Here is a 20,010-nt window from a genome sequence, read left to right as displayed (position 1 = left end):
TCTAATCTTCTTCTATCCATTCCTAACACCATTTCTAAATCATTAGCAGACATCATCAACTGCTCCTTAACCCAAGGCAAGGTTCCAGACCAATTAAAACTAGCCATCCTAAAACCTTTACTAAAAAAACCCAACCTTCCAACATCTGACCCCGCTAACTTCCGACCAATAGCGAATCTTCCCCTGATCTCTAGAGTGATGGAAAGAATTGTAAATAAACAACTGTCCGACTACCTTGAGGAGAACAACATTCTCTCCCCATTCCAGTTCGGATTCAGAAAATCACAAAACACTGAAGCTTTACTTTCATCCCTATCCGACACCATCCTTCTTAATCTGGAAAAAAAACAACCCTACCTTCTCGCTCTTCTCGACCTATCCGCCGCCTTCGATACGGTCAATCATTCTATTCTACTAGAATGCCTATCAGATATTGGCGTTCAAGGAGAGGCTCATGGATGGTTTAAATCGTTCCTTGAAAATAGATTCTACAAAGTTAGAAACAATAATAAAGAATCCCTCCCAATCAAAACAAACCTGGGAGTCCCACAAGGATCATCCCTCTCTCCCAGGCTTTTTAACTTCTATCTGCTGCCTCTCTGCCATCTACTCTCTAACCTCAAACTAAAATACTATATATGCGTCGATGACGTCCAAATCCTTATTCCAATCACTGAATCCCTGCAAAAAACCTGGGCACATTGGAACTGCTGTCTACAATCTATCAATAACCTGCTCACCAGCCTGAACCTTATTCTTAACTCAAATAAAACCGAAATCCTCATCATCTCTCCAGATGAAAACCACAATCTCCTCAACTCACAAAGCGCATCTCAATTCGCCAAAACAACCATCAACCACTCCTCCTCTGTCAGAGACCTTGGGGTTCGACTCGATAACCTATTCAATTTAAAATTGTTCGTCCTCAACACAACTAAAGAATGTTTCTTTAAACTTCAAATTCTCAAAAATCTAAAACCTCTCCTGCATTTCAGCGACTTCAGACTAGTAGTACAGTCTATCATCCTTACAAAATTAGATTATTGCAATTCTCTTCTCTTAGGTCTCCCTGCACTAAACATTAAACCCCTTCAGATGGTACAGAATGCTGCTGCTAGACTACTCACTAACTCAAAACAAAAGAGCCCACATTACACCCATACTACAAGGCCTGCCCTGGCTCCCTTTAAAATCCAGGATCACCTTCAAAATACTGTTGATGATACACAAGGACATTCACGGCATTGCTCCTCTCAAGCTAAGCTTTCAACTTCACACTCACACATCTACCAGACCAATCAGAAACGCCTACAAAGGATCTCTTTACGCACCTCCGCTCAAAACCACTTTAAGAAAACGCGCTTTTTCTACAGCTGGGCCCACCCTTTGGAACTCGCTTCCTCCGGAGCTGAGACAAGAACCGTGTCTTCAAACATTCAAGAAACACCTCAAAACTTGGCTCTTCAGACAAGCCTTCCCGGAGGCTCGAGAACATTCGGACACTGGACAAAGGACATAACAGGACATTAGGGAGACACTGGTCAATGGACTTAACTGAACCGTAGAGAGACTCAACCTCTCTAGCATATCCCCCGATCCGTAGAGAGATTCAACCTCTCTAGCACATTCCCCGATCCTGATTCAATGCCACTCATCCCTCCCCCTCCTCGCTCTTCCTTTTCCTCCATCCTCCTCGCTCTTCCTTTCCCCCATCCTTCAACCAGGTCTTCTCAATCCACCTTTCAGCCGGAGCTTCTCAACCCTCTCCTTCCTCATGGCCACCCGATTCCCCTGGGCCCCACCACACCCATTCTATTCTGCTTACGCACAGCAATATATATCAGTCGCCTTTCTTTATGTATCACTTGTTTTCCACTGTTTCTGCTGCCCCATTATATTTGTCATTCGTTTTTGATGACCTGTTTATTTATAATCAAATTTTAACTATAATGGTTTTATTTATAATTGCTTATCTATAATTATTTTTTTCTATATTCACCTGTTTTAGTTACAATTGCTTAGTTACAATTATTATTTTCTATATTCACCTGTTATTTAACGATTTGTCGACTTGTTTCAATGTAACACCATAGCTGCGACTGTTCTGTTTCAATGGAAACAGATATGATTTGATATTTTTATCAAGAATGTCGGTATATAAAAATTCTAAATAAATAAATAAATAAATATATGTGTATCAGTATCCCAGACCGCAAAAGTCAGGGCCCGTATTGGTTGTCATCTGAATCCAATTCCTCTTCACTCCTCCCCCTGTCATCAAAGCGGAGAGCGATGTTGCATTGCGTCAAAGGCATCAAGACTTACTAGTTAAGGATAGTAATCTCATGCCTTCTGTTAAGTAACTGCTGCTTTGGCTTTTTTTAAAATGATTTTTCAGTTCCCTAGACCATAAAAGTCAAGCCCCTCACTGGTTGTTGTCTGAATCTAATACTCCTTTTCCCCCCGTGTTGAAGCTGAGAGCAATGTTGCAGTATCATCAAAGCATCAAGGCTTATTGGTTAAGAATAGTAATCCTCATGTCTTCTGTAAAGGATAGTAACCGCTGTACTGGCAAGTTACTCCCTTGTACTCTTTTCCACATTTCTATCTTCTAGCCTTTAAGGACACATACACAGTATTTATCCCATGCCCTGTTGAATTCTTTGACTGTTCTTGTCTTTGCCACTTCATCCAGAAGGGCTTTTCAGGAATTTTTCACCCTCTCCATGTTGAAATATTTCCTGATGATGGTTTTGAGTCTTCTCCCCTAGAGTTTCATTTTATGATACCTAGTTCTAGTGAATTCTTTCCAATGGAAAAGGTTTGAAGTTCATGCATCATTAAAACCTTTTGTGTATCATATCTCTCCTGTACCTCTTCTCTTCCAGACTATACATATTTAGATCCTTCAGCCTCTCCTCATAAATCTTCCAATGGACACCACACACCATTTTGGTCATCCTTCTCTCCATCCTATCTCTATCCTTTTTGAGATATGGGTTCCAGAACTGAACACAGTACTCCAGGTGAGGCCTCATCAAGGACCTGTACAAAGGCATTATCACCTTTTTCTTACAGGTTATTCATCTTTCTATGTAGCCCAGAATGCTGCTAGCTTTAGCTATTGCTTTGTCATATTGCTTAACCATCTTCAGAACGCCAGACACTATTACCCCCAAGATCCCTCTTTTGGTCCAGCCTTTCACACCCCATCATATATAGCTCTTTTTGATTACAGCACACCAGATCCATGACTTTGCACTTCTTGGCATTGAATCCCAGCTGCAAATCTTCAACCACTCTGCAAGATTTCATAAATCACTTTTCATTCTCTCTATTCCATCAGATATGTCCAATCTGTTGCAGATCTGAGTATCATCTGCAAATAAACAAACTTTACTTTCTATTCCTTCTGCAATGTCACTCACAGAGCTATTGAACAGAACCAGTCCCAATATTGATCCCTGTGGCACTCCACTTAACACAGTTCTCTATTCAGAGTAGGTTCCATTTACCATTATACTTTGTCTCCTATCAGTCAACCAGTAATCCAACTCATCACCTTAGTGCTTACTCCCAGTCTTCTCACTTTAGTCACAAGTCTCCTTTGTGGGACCATATCAAACGCTTTGCTGAAATCCAAGTAGATCACATCGAGCACTCTTCCTTGGTCCAATTCTCGAGTCACCCAATCAAAAAAACAATCATATTTGTCTGACAGGACCTTCTCCTGGTGAATCTATGCTGCCTTGTAGGGGTGTGCATTCGTTTTTAACTTATTGGCAATCCTCAACGTATAGGGCCATATTCGTTGTATTCGTGGGGAAGCGAAACGTATCGCGATTCCCACGAATACAACAAATCTTCACCGAATTATTCTGCTGTCTAAAGGAGTGAATTTAAACAAAACCCCCACCCTCCTGTAATCAAAATGGTGCCGATAGCCTTTGCCCTTACTATATCACAGGGGCTATTGGCACCATTTTGAATACCGGCAGCCGACAGCCCGAGTATAGAAGATCACTTCGTACCCCCACTGGACCACTAGGGACATTTGGCAAGTCTTGGGGGACCCACCTGACCCCCACAAGACTTGCCAAAAGTCCCTGGTGGTCCAGCGGGGGTCCGGGAGTGATCTCCTGCACTCGCGCCGTCAGCTGCCAGTATTCAAAATGGCACAGATAGCCTTTGACCTTACTATGTCACAGGGGCTACTGGTGGCACAGATAGCCTTTGCCCTTACTATGTCACAGGGGCTGACCAATGGCACCGGTAGCCTCTGTGACATAGTAAGGTCAAAGGCTATCGGCGCCATTTTGAATACAGGCAGCCGACGCGTGAGTGCAGTAGATGGCTCCCGGACCCCTGCTGGACCACCAGGGAGTTTTGGCAAGTCTTGGGGGGGTCAGTAGATGGGGGTGTTTAGGTAATTATATTTTAGCTGGGAAACAAGAATGGAAAGCATGAACGGATTGGGGCCCCCCTTGCTGAATGCAATGTATCTGCCCCCCACGAATACCAATACTGAATGTAACGTATGCAGTCCCTCTGCACATCCCTACTGCCTTGAGTCCAGAAACCCACCCGATTTTAGATAGTAGGCATGAGCATTCGTGAGAAATGAAATAGAATCAGAGACATTTTCTTTTTCATTTCGAATCGTTATCAAAATGGAATGAGAAATTCTGAGGAAATTCTGTCAGAATCTCGTTTTGTTTTGAAAACCTATTTAAAGTCTATAGTCGGGTCTAGGTCTAGGCCTGAGGCTGGGACCTCACCTACGGAGTAGGCCAAGACACAAAGCAGGGAGCCCAGCCTATGTCCGAGTATAACTCTGGCACCTCAGCCTCGCATAGGCATAGGCCGTGACCTGAAGAAGGGGCTGTGGCCTATGCCTTAATGTGAAACTAGGGTATCGGCCTAGTCAGAGAACTGAGCAAAGGCCAAGGCTGGGAATTTTCCTGATGAATCCCTCCCATACTTACCAAATTTAGTATTGTGTGCTGGCCTAATCCCAATGCCGGGGCTTTGGACTGGACTGAGGCCCAAAATCAGGGCCCAACCTAGAGCTCAGGTCCTGACACCTGGGCCTCAGCCTAGGCCTTCTTTTTATTGCGGCAGCCGATTTAAATATTAAATCAGGCACTCGGGAGAGGTGGATCTGTGTGCATTAAGAGAGCTAGTGCTCAACCATGAGCACCTGTTTAACATGCGTAATATTGTATCGGCCTGTGTGAGTTATCTGTCTAAATGACTTTGAATATTGATGTCCTGCTAGTGAAATACTCATGGGCATAAAAAATATTATGCTCGTTCCACCCAGCCTGATTCCCAGACCCCACTCATTATGCAAAAAGTCCTCTGCCAGCCAAGCTCTCCCTTTCAAACACATCAAATTAAATACAAAACCCTATGTACCATACATAAACTAATACATGATGAGAAATCGGACTGGCTACACGTCCCACACAGAAACCTTCGATCATCAAATAAAGCACTCTTAACCATTCCTTCAGTAAAAACGGCAAGACTAACCCAAGTGAGAGAAAGGGTCTTATCACTAGCAGGCCCCACACTTTGGAACACAATGCCTCTAGAGATCAGATTACAAAGAGATCTCAAAATATTTAAGAAAAGTTTAAAAACATGGCTTTTTAAACAAGTATTTTATAAGACGGGAGAATAGAAAATATTTAGGAATAGGCAGAAGAGCACCGGCGCACAGCACTTAGGAATGCACTGTAGAGTGGTCTATGAACTCTACATCACTATATACATAATTGTAACACTATTACCCGTGAACAATACCTTATTGGTACATTTGGTCATGACCTACTTCACTAAACAATTGATTATCTTTAATGATATATTGTAACTGAACCTTTAGCGGCACCTGTTAGAATGTACTATAGTACGCCCTTACCTACATTAATTTATGTGTCTACATGTAAATCGTTGCGATGGTATACAACTTAGCGACGGTATAGAAAAGATTTTAAATAAATAAATCCAATTGTTATTGTTTAAATGTAAGTTAACCTTTCACGTGTTGGTCTCCCCTATCTGCTCCCTGATAAAATTACTTAAGAGATGCCCCCCCTCTCTCTTCACCAACCCCCCACCTCAATCCTAGCCCTTCCACCTATCCAGTACCTCATTCAAGTCGGTGGCCCATGTTTCTAATGCCAAGATTGCAGTACACTGCAAATCCAGGTGCTTCCAGCATTCCTCTAGCAATGATATTTTTCTAGCCAACTTGTCACTGTAATCCTTCAGCACATGTTTGCTAAATGCTTTATGTGAATTTCATCTTAACTATTCTGATTGAACCTTGGTTGGTTTCAAATAAACTATTTTTTTTTTCATTGGTGGAATTAGAAGAAACATTTCAAACAGACTTTTTTCTTATTTATGAAGTCTGAAACCGCAATACATTGTCTGATTCATTAAGGCTTTTCTCCCATTCTGGGTTTATGGGAAAAAAGCTTAGTGAATCAGGCCCATTGTCCAATCAAACTGTTTCATGATATTTTTTGGTAACCTAATATCATTTTGTGTTGTGTTTTTAAAAGGCACAATTCCAATTTCATCAAAAATGAAGTGTAAAATCTATTTTGAAATTGCTTCACATCCACCTCAAATTGTAGGTATCAGTGGAACAGGCCAAACTGGATTGCAATATAATGCCATTTCACATCTAGTTTTCCACTCTCTGTTATGTATGGGCTATTGAAGCTATGTATGCATAATCCCCACAGAAACTTAAATAAGATTATTTTTGAACTGACTCTCAAAGGAGGAAATATCTCATGGTTAAGAATGAAGCTAATAAAATACACTCTCTGAGATACTGGTTTTGAAAAATCTTGACTTCAAATTACTGCATACATAGCACTATATCTCAAAAGACTTTCAGAGGAAAGAAAAGAAAAAACAGACCAAGAGAGAGAGAGAGAGATACTTTACCGTCTTGCCTGAAGGCTTCTGAGAAATGATACAGGTTTGTTGGAGAATGGTAATGTTGCTCTGTATCTCGCCAACCTGGTGAAGGGAGACTGATTGTTCCTAATGAAGGGTTATTGTATCGTGGTCTACTCCTTGAATTAAACAGGTCTGAAGACGAAATGCCAGGCTTAATTCTTAAGATAGCAGCATGTGAAATAGGCTGGCCAGGAATAGCTTCAGAGTACTCTGTTAAAAAAAAAAATTACATTTTGAATAAAGGACAAGAAAAAGCAAATTTTTAGGCTGCAGGACGAAGGTCTGTGACTCTGCACAGCTCTGTTTAATATTCTGTTGTAGATAAAAGGGTATTTACATATGGAAAGTGGCTCAGTCAAGCATTCAGCTCTCCTGCGTAGTATAACAACTCTACCACAGTGGTAACTACAATTTATAAATCTTCCAGCTACAAGTGTTTTATACATGTCCAATAAAAATGATAAAAGCAAGAATTTATTCTATGCATAGTTACGTCTAGATACAGAATGGTTGATTATATTCTAACACAGTTTAATATGTTCTTTATCGTATGCTAATGATTTGGGGCAGACTGAAAAATCCATAGTTTCTGCTGAACTTTTCTGTATGGTTTGGAGATAAATAATATTGCAAGATGGAAGGCGAAGACATTGTTGCTAATTGATGGACAGGGGTCACATAGAATGAACCTGAATGAAACACTGCATACCTCTCCTAGGGGCCAATGCAAAAAGGCACGCTTAGATTAGGTTTCTATTCTTGTTTAGTACACAGTTTTCTATGGCAAGTTAACCCTTTTATTTAACGGAGGTTTTAGCGCTGAAAAAAATGCACTCAAAAACAGGAGAAAAAACAGTGCTAAAATTTGCACTGACACCTGCAAAACCCATGTTGAAAAAGGTATTAGCTATTCCCCAGCAATGCAGGGAGGTGCGTTAAAGGGCAGACAGCTTGGGGAACATTTTCTTAATGCTAGAAATGTATATTCTGTGTCAGAACAGGAATAAAACATAACTCATAATTCTGGTAGCCATGTATAGTATTGATGTGCCCAGGGTGGTAATGTCTAGCTGCTTCTACCACACTGAGGGCACAGCAATAGGATAAATTCAGCCAGCACAATTATGAGTTTACTATACCTCGGACCCAGGAATTTAATTTCTACTGTAAGCTTTCAGGGCAGGCATCTACAGATGAATGGTACACCAGTGCTGTGCATCCTGACTTGACGTACTATTCAGCTGTTCAGGAAAAGCAAGAAAACCTGTGACTGATGCCTGCCTCAGAAAGCCTGCCTCCTGAGTCTGAGGAGGCGTAACTTTATATTTTTGAGGCCAGTGCTATCTATTGTTGTCCTCGGTGTGGTTCTCCACCTCAGACCTAGGAAGAAGTTAAATTTACAGCAATCTCTGGGGTGGGTGTCTACAGATGAGCAAAGAGTAAGCTCTCTGGGGAGAGATGAACAATACGCCAAAGTGGGGATGCCCCGCATCAAAGTTCAGCTGTAGGTGCCCTTCCAAGAGCTTTATTGGTCAAATTTAAGTCGATTGCCAGTAAGACATTTAAGGTTGTAGCCCATGATACTGACGCTTTATATTGAAAAGATGAAAATGTACAGATATATCCTACACAGTACCATGATCCATTTTATGACCAGAAACACAAAATAAACACATATTTTCAAATGACTAGAAAAACATTTTGCAAATATTAATAGGTAATTTGCTTCAGTACTCAGAGTACTGTCTAAGCAAAGAACCCTATATTTCTTTCTTTGCACTGAAATTATAAATCACAGATAGCTCTCAGCTATTGTTCCACACATAGAAATAGGCATCTATGGCAGATCTGTGCTTTGCTACAGGAGACTCCTTTAGAAATAAAGGAGTCACTGTAGGTGCTTCCATAGCCAGCTGCAGATCACCGGCAGGAAGCTGCAGTTTTATGGCTCTGTTTACTTCTGTAAAGCTATCACTAACATAGAAAAATACATGCATTCTATTGAATCTTTATTACATTTTGCATGGTATGTACACTGCCACAGGATCCGGAGGTGAAGTGGGAGATATATTCAGTTTCTGAACTAGGCAATATGTGCTGCTGCACAAAATAAACCATAAGAAGCTATCAGATCCATCTTAGGAAAACTTTACATTATAGGCAAATGACTGATTAAGGCAGGGCAGCTTTATTCAAAACTAGCTATATTCATCTGGGCAAACAGTCTGTGTAAGTATAGATTATGTGTCTCCATAAATCCTCTTTCAATACTGTGATTTAAATGCGAGTTCTGGCACAGAATTATTCCTCCTTAGACACAGCTGGAGCAGCAGCAGCAGTTCAGATAATAAAAAACACTCATAAGAAGAATGTTGCCTCCAGGCCTTCCCCTCTTTGGGTCTCACAAGCCTCCGTTTCATAATTTAATACACTGCACAGTTTTATAACATTATAACTCTTGATCCATGAAAGGGGATAGAGCCAGCACATGGCATATTGTTAAAAAATTAAAATTAAAGTTAGAAAGTTCTTCTCGTAGGGCAATTTCAAAAGTTTCTCCTGGAATACTAATTTCAACATAACATCGTTTTCTTCCCTGACAAAATATCTTTCATTGTCTCTTGAGAAACTTCTTATTGGAGTGAAAGAAGATCCCAAAGGTGCCCTTGTTCTACAGGCCCGAGCTTCTTGCCTGAGCGTAGGGGTGAACCGAATGCCTTCATTGGCCTGAGACTCTTTGCAAAAATCTAAGAGTCAGCAAGTATTGAGGAGAAACATTTTCAAACTGCCCACACTGCTGCCAAGCCCACTGGCACTTTTCACATGCACCCTTTGCACCAATTTTCTAAGCAAAAGTAAATATAATAATTTCAACTTTGAAAATTGCCTAAGAACAAAAAGCACCCCCAGAGATCTGCACAAGCTTTTTTTTTTTTTTTAATCTGTGGAAATATTTCTTTTTTTCCAAGCAAAATTATGTACATAGTTTTGAAAAATTATGGGCCGGATTTTTAAACCTACGAGCGTGGCCTACATTTGTGCGCGCTACCCGGCATACACAAATGTAGGCCCAATTTTATAACATGCGCACGCAGCCGCACACATGTTATAAAATCAGGGGTCGGTGAGCGCAAGGGGTGCACATTAATGCACCTTGCGCGCGCCAAGCCCTTGGGGAGACCAGCTGGCTTTCCCTGTTACCTACAAGGGAAATCGGAGCGGCCTCGGAGGGAACTTTCCTTCCCCCCCCCCCCCCAATTTCCCCTCCCTTCCCCTACCTGTCCCGCCCCCCAGCCTGAACAAAAAAAACCCCGGTACCTTTATATCCAAAGTTACGCCTGCCAGAGACAGGCGTAACTTGTGTGCGCCGGCTGAGTGCCGGCGCGCGATCCCCGGGCCCACTGGCAGTGGAGAGGCCTCTGGACACGCCCCACCCCTGGACCACCCCACCCCGCCCCCTGACCGCCCATTTTTTCAAGCCCCAGGACTTACACACGTCCCAGGGCTTTAGGCCCGGCACGCGTAACCCCCCCCCTGCACGCGTAAATCCACCTGGATTTACGTGTGTAGGTTTTTCAAATCTGCCCCTATGTGTGTAAGTCCCCCCACCCCCCGACCTAACTTTGCCCTGAGAGCACCTCCAATACAATGCGGGTAAAAGTACATGCCTTATTGAACTATGTACATGCTTTTGACTGCATATTTCAGAGAATTCATTTTCGTCTGTAAATGCTTTCTATCGGTGCTAATCTCTTTGAAAATTGCCCTCTTAAGTGGGTTTTATAACCGTGTGTGTGGAACATGTGCACAACAGTACTTTAGCCAGCATATTCAGAGTAAACTTAATATGCTTAAGACTGTTTTGAAAAATCCTTGGGCAATTGGCCCAGGATGCATGAAAATTACCTCATTCAGAGTTTACACCTGCTCCAAGCAGGTGTAAACAAGTGTGAGGTAACTTTGCACACACTTTTGAAAATCAGAAAGTGCGTGCATAAATCACAACTCTGCTCCAATGCAGCTCCCCCCCCCCCCCCCCATGAGAACATCTGTCAAATATCACAGGGGCTGTCCCTGCAATGTTTGGCTCCTCCGCAACAAACGATCATGGCATTACTGCAGATAGATTTTTTTTTTTAACTGTAGCACAAACATGAGACAAAGAATCATGGCATGGTAGAGAGCCTTCCCACGAGAAGGCAGCCTGCCTCGGCCAGAGCAGCCATCACCTAAAAGGCCCAAGGCCCAAAAAATCACATCCCCCCTCCAATCCTTCAAGCTAGGTTGAGAGAACATTGCACAAATTTCATCTTTGAGTGAGTTTCCTCACTTCGAAGGGCATCAAATCTTCACAAGAGAGCACTGTTCTGTTCTGTTCATACATCTCACTTTTAATGTCAAAGTGGCCCCTAACCCCGTACACTAATACCTAAACCTCACCTCGAGTTAATAGGTGGGACTCCCACAGAGATATAATAAATACCTATCTAGGGTGAGGGCATTTTGGCTAGGTGCTCTCTCTCCTTCTCTTTCTCTCTCTCTCTCTCTGTAAACCTTACCCCTTCCTCCTCTTTTTCGGATTTTCATGGCACCATACATTATGGTGCTATCGCATACGTTAACGGTGCTTTTCGCATGCGATAAGCCCTTAACGCATGCGAAAATGCCTTATAGCATTTTGATAAATGACCCCCTTAGCTAGATAAATTCTAGCCAGCTATCTTATTAACCGTCTAATATTTATCTGGGTAAGTACCCAAATATTCATTTAGCCAGCTAATTTCTGATCCCCTGACCTTGCCCATGTCATATGATGGGGTAAGATCCCTTCGACACAATTTTGAAAAATGGCATCAACGGGCCTGAGCTAGGGGGCGGTCCAGGTCTCCACTGAGCCCCAATAAGTTCTTTTTCAGGTCCGGGGATAGGGTTAGGAGTGTGGGTTGAGAATCTGGAAGCCCCCGAGACCACCAGACTATGGTTTTGGGTTGGGAGTCGGGGGACCCCTAGACACCAGGGAATGTAATTTATTTGGATGGGCCAAGGGAGGGGGGATGTTTTGAGACTGAGGGGGCATTTTAGAGATTTAAGGGGAGGAGGTATGGAAGGGATCAGGTTATTGCTGCGTCTTTCAACTCTTTTTTTTTTTCATTTTTTTATTTTGGGTGGGCCAGTGCCGCCTCAGTAGGTGATTTTTTAAGTATTGGAGGGGGAATGTGATTTTTTTGGGCCTTGGGCCTTTTAGGTGATGGCAGCTCTGGCCGAGGCGGGCTGCCTTCTCGTGGGAAGGCTCTGTACCATGGCATGATTTTTTTGTCTCACGTTTGTGCTACAGTTAAAAAATCTATCCGCAGTAATGCCATGATCGTTTGTTGCGGAGGAGCCAAACATTGCAGGGACACCCCCCATGATATTTGACCCCCTCCTGTGATAAACTGTTGCAGATGTGTAAATCTTTCTCTTACCCAAAAAAGTTCTAATATTGGCACATATCCAGCTACGTTAGCCGGCTAAGTAGCTCCTCCCCGTGATGCCCCATCCTACCCACCACTTTTCTGCACATGTACTTATCCGGCTGAGAAATGCGGCTGAATATTGAAACCACCACACCACTTAACTGGGTACGGTTGTACTGATCAGGCCAAATGGCAGTGAATATCGGCCTCCTCGTTGGTGCTGATCTTCAAACCATATATACAGAGTCTTTCTCATTTTTCATTTCATGGCTTTGCTTCTTGTTGCTTTCTTTCTGTTTGATTAATGTTTGTTTTTTTTTTCCAGTTTAGTTCATCTTCTGAACCAGGAAAAAAGCATTTTAAAAAAAGGCAAAATAATAAAATATGTCCGTGTAACATAATGGTGCCTGCCATACCTGTGATAGGCACCAAAGTAATGTGACTTCAGCCCCAGCATCAGAGCCACTGGTGTCATTTTTAAATCTTGAGGAGGCACAGGAGGACGAAATGGGCACCAAACCTGCCCTTTTCATCTCATGGGCACCCTAGAAGGGAAAGACTATGAGGAAAGACTAAAGAGGTTAGGACTTTTCAGCTTGGAGAAGAGACGGCTGAGGGGGGATATGATAGAGGTGTTTAAAATCATGAGAGGTCTAGAACGGGTAGATGTGAATCGGTTATTTACTCTTTTGGATAGTAGAAAGAGTAGGGGGCACTCCATGAAGTTAGCATGGGGCACATTTAAAACTAATCGGAGAAAGTTCTTTTTTACTCAACGCACAATTAAACTCTGAAATTTGTTGCCAGAGGATGTGGTTAGTGCAGTTAGTGTAGCTGTGTTTAAAAGAGGATTGGATAAATTCTTGAAGGAGAAGTCCATTAACTGCTATTAATTAAATTGACTTAGAAAATAGCCACTGCTATTACTAGCAACAGTAGCATGGAATAGACTTAGTGTTTGGGTAATTGCCAGGTTCTTATGGCCTGGATTGGCCACTGTTGGAAACAGGATGCTGGGCTTGATGGACCCTTGGTCTAACCCAATATGGCATGTTCTTATGAAGAAGTAGGGTCTAGAGAGATCTCAGCCACAGAACATGTTTCTGGGGAGGGGGAGAGAGGCCCATGAAGAACCTGGCTGGAGCCAGTTCAGTCTAGAAAGGTAGGCACAGTTTCTCTAATTTTCTTTAAGGGGCAAGATAGGGGTCTGAAGGGCTCAGGGAAGTCCCAGTTGGCCTCGACAGCCTATCTAGGTAGGCCCATGGCTTTCTTGGGGAGCATTAGGTCCATGGGGAGGTTTGTTTCTTTGGTTTTGTATTTTCTTTTTTTGGGTGGTGGGGGGTTCTTGCAAGATCAGTTTCAGTTCATTTCATTTAGAACGAGCCTAAAATGACTTTTTTTTTTGGTTCATTATGCCATTTATTTAAATCAATGAACATTTCTAAAGTTTTCCATGACAACATACCTATGGTGTGACAGCTTTGCAGAACTTTGCTTTTCTGATTGTGAACCTGATTTTCTGATTGTGAACCTGATTTTCTTTTTACTTTTTTTTTTTTCCAATTTTTATCACTGCAAATACTACAAGCTCTAATGCCTCAGATATTAGGGTCAGTTTTCCATCATTCTAAATGCATTTCAAAACTTCTAATTTCCCATCCACCCTGATGTATTTTTAATCTTTTTTCACTTCTGCTGTGACCTCCAAACAAACAGATGCTTTGCAAATATCTCTACTTAATTTTGTTTTGTTTGTGCTCAACTGGATGAAGCAATTAGAGCATGGAAAAATTGTAGGGATGGATCTGCTGAAATAGCTCTGGACGTGTGGCAGGTTTTCTATGAATCAAGGAGTTACAAAGCAGGCTAAAGCAATCTTTTCATCAGCTTTAACTTTCGCTGGACTGCAGCAGGCTTCATTGGCTCTAAAAAGTTCCTGTTTGTACCCCCATGAAATCAGGAGGTCATCCACAGGAATGACAGAATCAGAATATGTATTCTTTATAACGAGGCTTACACTGTGGGCCGGATTTTAAGAATTATGCGCGGGCGTAGATTTGTGCGTGCAACCCGGCATGCACAAATCTACGCCCGATTTTATAACATGCACATGCAGCCACGCGTATGTTATAAAATCCGGGGTCGGCGCGCGCAAGGGGGTGCACACTAGTGCACCTTGTGCGTGCCAAGCCTTAGGTAGCCCCGATGTTTTTCCCGTTCCCTCCGAGGCCGCTCCAAAATCAGAGTGGCACGTAACCTACGCCTGCCTCTGGGCAGGCGTAGGTTACGTGCGCCGGCCAAGTGCCGGCGCGCGATCTCCCGGCATGGTCGCTGTTCTGGAGGCCTCAGTCCCACCCCTTCCCCACCCCCAGACCACCCCGCCCACTCCCCACCCTTTTTTTCAAGTCCTGGAACATACGCGCGTCCCGGGGCTTGCGCGCGTCGCCGGGCCTATGCAAAATAGGCTCGGCGACACTTCCCAGTATCAATACAGAAATTCAATTAAAGCAATACTATTAAGTGAATTTCCATATAATGAGGGACTGCTATAGCTGCAAAGTGTACCTGTACTTTTATACGTTATTAATATTAAACTTGAATATGTATGCTGTTTCCCTTAAGTAAAGTATGTTTCTTTTCAGTAAGCCAGTGTGACTGTAAAACCAGCCAAGAATGCTTAAGGGTGAATTTTAAAACCCCAGCATATGGCAAAATCGTAAGATGCTCGTGCATGTAGGGCTTACACGCGCCCGCTGTATTTTAAAAGCCACCCATGTGCATCTCCTGCTACACGCACATCTCACTCAGAATGAAAAAGGGGCATGGTATGGGCGGAGCACAGGCCTTCTGGGGTGGGGCCAAGAGATGTGCACGCAAATATTTACATGACTGGGCGCTTGCCCAGGTCTAGTGCTGCTATGGAGAGGTGCAAGTTAAAAAAAAATTCTGAGGGGTTTAAAGAGACTGGGGTAACAGAGGAGAGGTGTGCAGACTAAAACCAGGAGGGTTTGGAGAAACCAACTCTATATTGGACAAACTGGTGGAAGAACTGGTGAAACTGGCCTTGGCATGGATGTGTGCTGGTTATAACATTTCCTGCGTCACACAGCCGAAACCTGATTTGCATGGTTGGTTGGGCATGCCTACATGCAAAATTAGGCACACGCATATGTGCCAATGCTATTTTATGACATGCACAGGTTCATTATAAAATCGTTGCGTTCCTGGGCACACGCATCAATGTCAACCTGGGCACACATGCATCAATGTCAACCTGCATGCCCCTTGGAAAGTTATCATCCCTATGAATAGCATAAAAATATGTAATTTGTTTTTATTTATTTATTTTTTTTTACCACTGATCTTCAATGGTAATAAATATGAAAGGGTAGTCTGGGCATTCTTGCGAGTGTGCCACCATGTTAAAGAGGGTCTGAAATTATCAGGATATTGGGAGGAATGTGGAGCGGTCTGTTGATTGTTTTTATTATTGTTAAATGAATACAATGTGTTTGTTTTATTGTATTAATATGATTATTTGACCCTGAGGAAGGCAGATGTTTCTGTTGAAACACTGGCCATGTCAGGCCTATAGGAGCAGAAGCACTGTCTTCTGAAGTTATTGGACTAGAAGATAAGTACCTTTAATATTAGTGACTTTGAAAGCAATCCACACACAATCTAACGAAAAACGTTTTATCTGAACTGGCAGATGATTTGATACTATTGTCTGATCCTGTCTGGAGCCATTTGCAGGCAGGAGGCAGTGGATTATTCCATTTTAGCACATTCAATAATTCTGATATAAGGTTCCAGGAAATGTATATCTAATTATTGTTAGTACCTCATTATTTTTCACATTCAGAGATGTGGTCTATTTAATAACAGATTCCCCCTCAGTAGATTGACTTTGTGGAATGCTGTCCCTAAAATGAGTATTCTAGTAATGCACCCAACCTCTTTACATGACAATAGCATGGTAAAACACTACAGCTTTTATTATTTCAAGAAACAGGGCTACAATAAAAGAAATGCACATAAAAGGTTAATCATAAACAGAAATGGATATAGATACATGGTCAAACCAGTTTCCAGTGATACTGTGCCCAATAGTAACAAACTATAATTTTAAATCTACTGATATCAAGGTTTTTTATACCTTTATATTATTATTATTGAGCTTACTATAACTCTCAGAGGTATATATTTACTAGGGATGTGCAGAGGGACGCCATACGTTGCATTTGGGATTCGTATTCGTCGGGGGCCTCCCGATACGTTTATACATCAAATCTTATTCATTTCCCAGCTAATATTAAATTAACTACAACCCCCCACCCTCCATTGCTCCTACCATTTGACAGGGGCTGACCAATGGCACCGGTAGCCCCTGTGACATAGTAGGTCAAAGGCTATCGGCGCCATTTTGAATACTGGCAGCCGAGGCTTGAGTGCAGGAGATGGCACCTGGACCCCCTGCTGGATCAACAGGGAGTTTTGTAAGTCTTTGGGGGGGGGTCAGGAGGGTGGGGGGTTTGTTTAAATTTGCTCCTTTAGGCTGCTGAATAATTTGGCGAAGATTCGTTGTATTTGTGGGGAATCGCGATATGTTTCGCTTCCCCACGAATACAATGAATATGGCTCTATACGTTGCGGATTACCAATTCGTAGGGAATGAATGCACACCCCTAATATTTACATGAATAATTGGACCCAATAATATACATACATAAACATATACAATTCCCCAGTCCCTCAGAAGACAATTTTGTTCTACGTATATAGTCCCTTAATTCTTGGGGTTTAGCAACAACATGATGTGCCCTCAGTCCTTCAAACAGCAACAGGCTATAAAGATAAGAAGCATGTGAGGACTCCAGCTGGGACATGCAAAGGGTTGCCCACTTCTGCCCTTGGAGTACATTGATTAAAATTAGAAAGAATAAAGAGTCTGGGTTTATTTGTAATCCACAGGCTTTCTTCTGGTGAAGAGGAATGACTATGCTTTTAGTAGGGTGATGGATGTCACTGGAGAATAGTCTGCTGTCTCACTGATTTATGCAAGAGCCAAGTATATTTTATTTCTTTATTTTATTTAGACATTTTATATACTGTCGTTCCATGTAAAGATCGCAACAGTTTACAGTAGTGACATTCATAGGTATAAATCAGCAAATAATGGCGGGTTACATAGGAAATATTTTCCCTATGGGAATACCCCTTATAGATATATCAGAATGGTTAATCATGCTCCCCAATGTATCCTCCAAGTGGCAGTCTTCCTCTGATCTGTGGGACCTCTGTTGCAGTGAACAACACCCAAGTCACAAATCACATTGGTCTGGAAATAGCTTGCAACCACAGCGGCAATGGGCTGGGTTCAGCAGAGAACTGGCCAAGCCATCTAATAATCTCCCACTGCTCGGTCTAGCTGGGATACTCGCTGTGTAAATCCCCACAAGAGACAGCAGGCCTAACTGGACAAAATCAGGGGCAGCTCTTCTACTGTCCTACTCCTCTAATGCTTACACAATTTAATCTGGTGTTCCCCAAGGTTCATCACTATCACCTATATTGTTCAATATTTATCTTTTACCTCTTTGTCACATTCTCTCCTCACTCGATCTACAATTTAAAATCTACGCAGATGACATACAATTCCTAGTTCCCTACAAAACATCTTGGTCTAATACTCTAAATATGGTCTCTCTTTACTTATCCACTATTAATTCCTGGCTCTCCCATAATCGCTTAAAACTGAATCCATCCAAGACTGAAATAGTTCATTTAACCTCTATCTCAGAGACTTCTATTGGTCCACCTTCACATTGGTCTATAAACGGAACATCTATCCCTATTACACAATACGCTACAAACCTAGGAGTCATCATAAACTCAGACCTATCCATGAAACAACATATTTCTTCCTTAACAAAAAAATCTTTCTACAAATTACAACTCTTAAAACGTCTCCGTCCTCTTCTCTTTTATCAGGATTTTCGAACTATTCTACAATCTCTAATCTTCTCTGGTCTAGACTACTGCAACGCTCTTTATTTAGGACTTTCCGATTCTATAATTCATCCTTTGCAAATCGTTCAAAACAGCGCTGCTCGTATTCTGTCAGGTACTCCCATTCGAAAACATATTACACCCATTCTTCAATCCTTACATTGGTTACCAATAAAATATAGAATAAAATACAAAGTTCTTACCATTATTCACAGCCTACTACATAACCCATCTTCCACATGGCTTTGCTCATTACTCCGCATTTATAAACCCACCCGTCATTTAAGATCACTAACTCAAAACTTATTAGACATCCCCTCTCCATGACAGGCCAGGCTTGATATTACCAGAAGAAGAGCATTTTCTGTAGCAGGACCCACCATTTGGAACTCTATTCCCAATTTACTTCGTTCAATATCCAATACCCAACAATTTACGAAGACACTAAAAACATATTTATTTCAATTAGCATTTAATATCCATCCACAACACACTACTTCAAATAATCAACACTCAGTAACCTAACAATCTCTTCCATATCCTCAACATCGCTCATGTTTCCACCTTATGCCTTCCCTCCTCCCCATTCATTTTTTCCTACCTTTTCCCTCCCATAAAACATGTTTTATGGCCCAGCTCCACTTTTTACTTTATTTAATTAGATTTTTTGTTACCATGAGGTATATACCAGTTATTGTATTTTAATTTTATTTTATTTTTATCTTTAATTTTTAACTCTATTTACTTTATTTTCATTTTACAATGTAAACTGTTTTGACAAAAAAACCTTGTTTTGAAAAACGGTATATAAATACTTTAAATAAATAAATACTCAATCTCTGTCCAACTGTACTCACTTCAGAAACCTGGACAAGTCTGAAATCTTTGTCCTTTCAGGTTTTGTTTTTTTTTAATTGGTTCAATCTTCTACTGCATTCCATTAGTTCTTAGAGTGTTCAGGGGCATAGTGCATTCCCATGAGGAAATGACAGGCGGAGATAGCCATGTTAAGAAGGCCTGCAGATGTTCCAGAAACAAGAAGCCACCAATGTTCTGGCTGCAGTTTTATTAAAAATGTGAAGGTATAGTGTCTCCATACAAAGAGCAAAGTAAGAGGGCTCTATATACCGCAAAGCAAAATATTTATAATCTAGATGTACTTCTCTAGAGCTGCAAAACTACTAAATTTGTATCTGCTCAATGCAGAATTAAAAATTTCATTTTTCCAAGATTTTTTGTTCATGTTGCTTTTTTGTTTGGGGGGGAGGGGAGTTTCATGTTTTTTTCTTTTTGGAGAAACAGAGAGTACCCTATTTGCAAAAAGGGCACACTATTTAGCTAAAAGTGTTCATTATTTCATGAAAATAAAAAATTGATGAACTTTTTAAAATGTTTCAGTTCATTTGAAATGAAACAAAAATGGGTTCATTCAACACATATATAGAACATTATGGGGTAGATTTTAAAACATGCGCTCCGATTTTATAACATGCGTGCCGGTTTGCGCATGTTATAAAATCCATTGGCCGTGCGCAGATGTGTGCCTGAATTTATAATCTGC

At 41.6% G+C, this 20,010-nt stretch overlaps 1 protein-coding gene across 5 annotated transcripts in view; it reads right to left on the bottom strand.

Annotated features, from left to right (window-relative positions):
• CNTN5 (contactin 5) overlaps nt 1-20,010 on the bottom strand; it is a 2,626,638-nt gene that overhangs the window by 1,025,399 nt on the left and 1,581,229 nt on the right. For all 5 annotated transcript variants that reach the window (XM_029602387.1, XM_029602386.1, XM_029602389.1 and 2 more), the window contains one exon: nt 6,967-7,191. In XM_029602387.1, coding sequence (XP_029458247.1) covers nt 6,967-7,191 — 225 coding nt within the window. The remainder of the gene's footprint in view (nt 1-6,966; nt 7,192-20,010) is intronic.

Source organism: Rhinatrema bivittatum, chromosome 5 (genome assembly GCF_901001135.1).
Source record: "Rhinatrema bivittatum chromosome 5, aRhiBiv1.1, whole genome shotgun sequence".
Taxonomy (NCBI): Eukaryota; Metazoa; Chordata; class Amphibia; order Gymnophiona; family Rhinatrematidae; genus Rhinatrema; species Rhinatrema bivittatum.
This window is presented reverse-complemented; position numbering and strand designations above follow the sequence as displayed.